Source organism: Aegilops tauschii, chromosome 7, assembly GCF_002575655.3.
Source record: "Aegilops tauschii subsp. strangulata cultivar AL8/78 chromosome 7, Aet v6.0, whole genome shotgun sequence".
In the NCBI taxonomy this organism is placed as follows: domain Eukaryota; kingdom Viridiplantae; phylum Streptophyta; class Magnoliopsida; order Poales; family Poaceae; genus Aegilops; species Aegilops tauschii.
The window spans coordinates 305,287,362-305,291,745 of NC_053041.3; the positions used below are offsets into that span (position 1 = coordinate 305,287,362).

Here is a 4,384-nt window from a genome sequence, read left to right on the forward strand (position 1 = left end):
CCCCTGAGACGTGCAAGTGGGATTTAGCAGATCATAAGTACAGCTTGACAAGACTAGTCAGTGCAGCAGTAAAAACCCTTTGACTTGGACGGTTGCTTCTTCCAGGCCACCACCCGCGCCACCCACTGAGCAGTTGCCACAAAGAGACTGCAAACGGGGACCCCCACGACCACCACACCCATGCCCCCGACGAACCGCCTCCCACATATCCCTGTCGACGCACTGCAAAATACCCCATTGTCTTCCATCTCTGCCTCATTCACAGAACCACCATTGCCGCTTCAATCTCCACTGCACACAAACCAAAAACTTCTCTATCCCAAGCCCACAGTCGCCGGAGGAAGGCGATGGCGGAGGAACCGTCCACCAAGCGTCATCATGGCGAGCCGGACAAGAGCAGCAAGCTCGTCGACGTTCACGTCCCCGACTAGAAGTGCGAGTACACGAGAACCCTCACAGAGGTTGAGCCCACGGCAAGGAGACGCTGGAGATCGTCTGCACCAGCGAACCAGACAAGGTCGATGAGGTGATGAGCAGGCTCAGGATGAAGGGTGGTGGCTTGTATCCGAGCTTCATCGGAGCTGATGTGGAGTACACCAGCGACGATGAACCTCCACAGATGGCGGCAGTCCTGTAGTTATGCGTCAAGGAACTCTGCTTGGTGTACCACATCGCAGCAGCCACAAAATGGTAACCCATACTACTGTTCATTCATCTGTTGTACTAGTACTACTCACTAAAAACTTCATTAAACTTGTTTCCCAACTAGATGAACTACTTTTGTGAAGTGGATGCATGAGTACATGTTTCTCAAGTTACATGCATTTCTGAAACTGTGAAGTGGATTGTTTCACTAGATTAGCATCTGAAAAAAAGTTTATAGAATTCTGAACTTGATGCACCAAATTAATTTCTGAACTTGATGTACTAGCATAGATTCTGAGCTTGATGCACTAGTATAGTTTATATAATTGATGTATTAAAAGATGTTTGGTGAAGTGGTATAGGTCCATATCTTGATGCACATGTTTCTCAAATTAATTTCTGAACTTGATATAGAATTGATGCACAAAGACGTATCAAGCACTGGTATAGGTCTTTTATTCAACAAAAAAGAAAACTAAACTTGAATCAAGCAGCACATATATCATTGAATTTGGTAAAATGATTCTTGAATTTGGTGAAGCATTTGGTGAAGCACTGAAGATAGCAAAAAAGAAAAATAATATGGTGTAGTTGAATTTAAGTTTAGGACTTTGTGTACTAGTTTCTGAACTACATTCATCCATGACTTATACTATATAAGCATCTACCTCATGGATTATCACTTCTAAAACCAAAATGCTGAAACCAAAAAGCAGACTTGGAATTAAATCTTCAAAAAAGAAGACTAATCTTTAAATGTGTGTCTCCCCCCTTGCGAGCCCAAGCGCCTCAAAGACTTCCTGCAGGAGGAGAAATTGTACACATTTGTCGGTTTCAGCATTGGAGGTGACAAGTGGATGCTGAACAAGTCTGGATTGGAGATCAACCCCAACAACTTCATCGACATGCAGCGCAAGTGGAAAGATCCAAAGACCGACAAATACTACGACTCATTGGCCGATGTTGCAAGCGGCGTAATCCACCCATTCTACAGCGGCATGAAGAAGAAGATGGACAGGGCAGACCACAAACTATGGGGGACCAGCCCGCTGCCAGACAACCTCATCACCTACACAGGAATAGATGCGTACGCAACGTACAAGTCATGGAAGACAATCGACAACATCATGACAGGTTGGGATATTTCAAAAGAGCAGGAGGCTGACCCCTACTACCACTGCAACTTCACGGGATGAAGATGCATGAAAGTCTGCATTCGTGTTGCTCGCACTTCTGCCTGCCCTTAATCTTGTTGTTTCAGATTTGTAGTTTGCTTTCATTATGTTGAACCAGCTACCTTACGTTATGTGTGTTAGGGTTGGAACAAGTTTGCCTATGTCTATCAAGTACATCGTTTGCTTATGTCGTTCAACAAGTTTGCTAGCTTCCTATTTTGTTGATCCATCATTTGAAGTTGAAGTAGGTTGAAGTTGAAACTTGATGGCTGCCACGCAGCACTAGTCATGGAGAAACAAAAATCACACATGGATATTTTCACAAAAAAACAAAAACAATGGCAGACTAACTAAGGACAACAGCAAATAGTAGACTTGGACGCTCAGTACAGCTTAGACATTTACGATAGTACTATCACACTAAGAAATCCGTTTTTAGTTTCAGAAGAACACTAAAAAGACTAAGTTTCAGCCGAGGACAACATTCACTACTAACAGCATCGTGCTAATAGTAGTTAGAATTTTACGGAGTACTGCAACAGGAAGAGCAAAGAACAATCAGTACGTATTTCCTAGTCACTAGCATGCTAGGACTGAGAGTTCTGGTACACTTGAACAAACGGTACATTCATTCTACAAAATATAAAAAGGAATGGGAAGCTTCAGTTCACATTCCATAAAACATTGACACAGTAAAGAATAACAGTAAGAGTACAACTGAAATCTCAATACAACTTAGTCTATAAGGCAAGTACTATGATCATACCAAACATTGCCTTGAGAAGAAGCACAACCTAGAAAAAAGAAGGCCAAAACTAAATCAAAAAGATATCAGTTCGACCAAGGAGAAAAATCACAAGAAAGACAACAGAAGCATCAACCCACATTGACCAGTGAGGCACTAGTTTCAAACAACACAAGATAATAAAATGATCAAAGTACCAGCACAATTGAAATCTCAGTACAACTTAGTTTATTCGGTAATTGCTATGATGATACCAATTCATGCCTTGAGAAAGAAGGCCAAGACTCAACCAAATAGATTATAGTTCAACCAAGGACAAAAATTAACAAAAAACAAACAACAGAAGCATCAACCCACATTGACTAGTGAAGTAATTATGAACTTTATATGTCTGTCTGTTAAATGTAGCTAATTTAAACCAGTGCTTTAACTTTTACTATGAAGTTCAACTACTAAAATTCAAGAAGTTCAAACAAAAATTTGGCTCTCAAATTTTGCTAAATTTCTTATACTTAAATAAAATCTAGCTAGAGATCTCGTAGCAACTTGGTCGTAAATAATTTCAATCCCAAAAAAACTTTAGTTCTAATACATTATATGAAATAAGTTCTACATAACAAGGAAGCGTCACTCCACTCATGCTAGATCCACAAGTGCCATCGTGACACCAAATTTTAAAAGCCTTATGCTGAATGACATTACAATTCAGTACTAATAGAACTATACTATAAGTACAAGAAAAGAGGGTACAAAAACTATAAAGGTCCAACCTAGGTTGGGACAGATGAAAATAAAATAAATCTCACTTTTCCAGCAACAACTCGTAATGAACTTGGAAAAGGGTGTTTTCCGTTCAACTAGTTTACAAGACTTCAGTACAAAAAATAGAACTTAACCAAAACGAATTCCCAATGAAACATACGCAAGTGAAAACAGCTATTCAACCACACTATCATCATGGAAAAAAATATTGTTAAACATTGTGCCACACTTAAACACAACACAAAATATACCAGTTATTACATAGTACTTGACAAGACATCCAAACACTACAATCAAAGCCTACAATGCTTTCAAGAGATATATCACACAACTATCCATTTCACTACGCAAATGATGACCATTTCTTCTATGCACCAGGAGCCAAAGCCTAAAACTCCTTGGGAAGCTCCGTCACCAGAAGCTGGTTATTCTGGTTGAACACAAGTCTATACAGATCCTCAGCATTCCAATCAACAATACGAGGCTGCAAAACAATAAAACAAATTATCAAAAATCATGACACATTAAAAAGAAGAATACACAATCAGCCAAACACAGAAAAGTGAAAAGCTCAACTAGAACCCACATCATTATCTCGAATGTTCCCAACGATCTTTTCACCATCATAGGATCCCGCATACTTCATAGTATAATGGCCACATTCATTCGCCCCTTGAAGTGGAACCTTCACAAACGTTGGTTTGTTTGCAAAAAGCTCCCATTTGGGCTGCTTGCTCGCATTGTACTGAGCATCACCATAAAAAGCCTTCATTACTTGGACCATCCTGGAGATCTGTAAAAAAGAAAAGAAACCACACATTTTCAGGTCTCAGAAAAGCAGAAACAAAGACGCGGAAAAATTAATCCAGTACAGATAATAAATGTCACTCACAATCTTCTCGCAGTCTTTATGATAGGTGTTCTTTGAAGCACGATGGTTCTTCGGATAAGGTAAAGAGTCAAGGATGTCGACGCTACTTCGGTACCGATTCATGACATATAAAGAAAAGTGGTTCACTTTCTTATCCTTTGATAAAACCATAGGCTTGAATAGAGG

At 40.0% G+C, this 4,384-nt stretch overlaps 1 protein-coding gene across 1 annotated transcript; it reads left to right on the top strand.

Annotated features, from left to right (window-relative positions):
* Positions 1 to 1,502: 1,502 nt before the first annotated feature.
* Positions 1,503 to 1,841, top strand: LOC141027113 (uncharacterized). Its single transcript, XM_073504048.1, has one exon. It carries the CDS (start codon positions 1,503 to 1,505, stop codon positions 1,839 to 1,841), a length of 339 nt encoding a protein of 112 aa, XP_073360149.1.
* The last annotated feature ends 2,543 nt before the right edge of the window (positions 1,842 to 4,384 follow it).

Coding starts and splice junctions, on each gene's coding strand:
- LOC141027113 (XM_073504048.1), top strand. CDS start 1,503: ATGCTGAACAAGTCTGGATTGGAGATCAACCCCAACAACTTCATCGAC.